This window comes from Alligator sinensis, unplaced genomic scaffold (assembly GCF_000455745.1).
Source record: "Alligator sinensis unplaced genomic scaffold, ASM45574v1 scaffold987_1, whole genome shotgun sequence".
Taxonomy (NCBI): domain Eukaryota; kingdom Metazoa; phylum Chordata; order Crocodylia; family Alligatoridae; genus Alligator; species Alligator sinensis.
Genome location: NW_005842574.1, coordinates 448635 through 449646, shown reverse-complemented (window position 1 = coordinate 449646; position 1012 = coordinate 448635). Strand labels below are relative to the sequence as shown.

The 1012-nt window shown below is 69.5% G+C and overlaps 1 protein-coding gene across 1 annotated transcript in view; it reads left to right on the top strand.

Moving 5' to 3' along the window:
• The window catches only part of GPAA1 (glycosylphosphatidylinositol anchor attachment 1), an 11199-nt gene that overhangs the window by 7704 nt on the left and 2483 nt on the right, over positions 1-1012 (top strand). Inside the window, exons 12-13 of the mRNA XM_006032470.2 lie at positions 266-436; positions 776-1006. Of these exons, the coding sequence (XP_006032532.1) occupies positions 266-436; positions 776-1006 (402 nt within the window). The remainder of the gene's footprint in view (positions 1-265; positions 437-775; positions 1007-1012) is intronic.

Below are 1012 nucleotides of genomic sequence, written 5' to 3'. Positions count from 1 at the left end.
CCAGCCAGAGACACTGGGGGGGGCAGGGCAGGTACGCAGATGGGGGTACATCCCACCCACTGCAGCCCTGGCTGCCTCCAGCTGGAGGTGCTGTGGGCAGCAGGGCGGGAGCTGTAGCCACAGGGAGGCTGGTAACTGCTTCAGCCCTGCCCCTGCTCCAGGGGAAGCCATAGCCGTGCCGTGCCGTGCCATGCAGTGCCCTCAGCCTGGCCGGGGGGCTGCGGGGCCATGCCCAAGGTAGCTGACGGTGGTCCCTGCCTGGCAGGGTGCTGATGGGCTCCGGGAGCGACCGGGGCTGGATGACACTGAAGCTGCTGTCCCTGCTGTACCTGGCCATGCAGCTGGGCTGCATCGCCCTCATCAACTTCTCGCTGGGCTTCCTGCTGGCCGTCACCATGGTGCCCGTCGCCGCCATCGTCCAGCCCGTGGGGCCCAAGTAAGTGTGGGGAGCCCAGGGGGTGGGGTGGACAGCCCCACCGCGTGCAATGGGGGCTTGTGCCGGTGACTCAGGGCCCTGCCACGGGCACAGCCAGGCGTGCAGGCGAATCCCCCAAGAGCTGAGAGCCGGCCCCATGCCAGGGCGGGGCTGCGCGCGCAGCCTGGCACAAAGCAGGGGCTGCTGGGAAAATACCTGCTCCGTCCTGCTCGGGTGAGGGCTGGGCAGGGCGGGGCCGGCCCCTCCTGCCCTGTCCCAGGGGCCGTCCGGGTGGGGAGCGCGGGGCCCTGCTCCTGCGGCCCCCCCGCCCCCCCCTGAACCCTCGTGGCCTCCCTCCAGGTACGTGTACGCGGTGCTGCTGGTGCTGGTCACGCCGGCCGCCACCCTCCTGCTCAGCATCTTCCTGTACCAGGAGCTGATCGAGTATCCGGTCTCGCTGCTGGAGTGCTGGCAGCTCTTCCTGCAGGCCGTGGCCGAGGGCCTCCTGGACCACTACCTCTATGGCTCCATCGTCTTCCCCTTCGTCGCCATCTTCGTCTACCCCTGCTGGCTGCTGCTCTGGAACGTGCTGTTCTG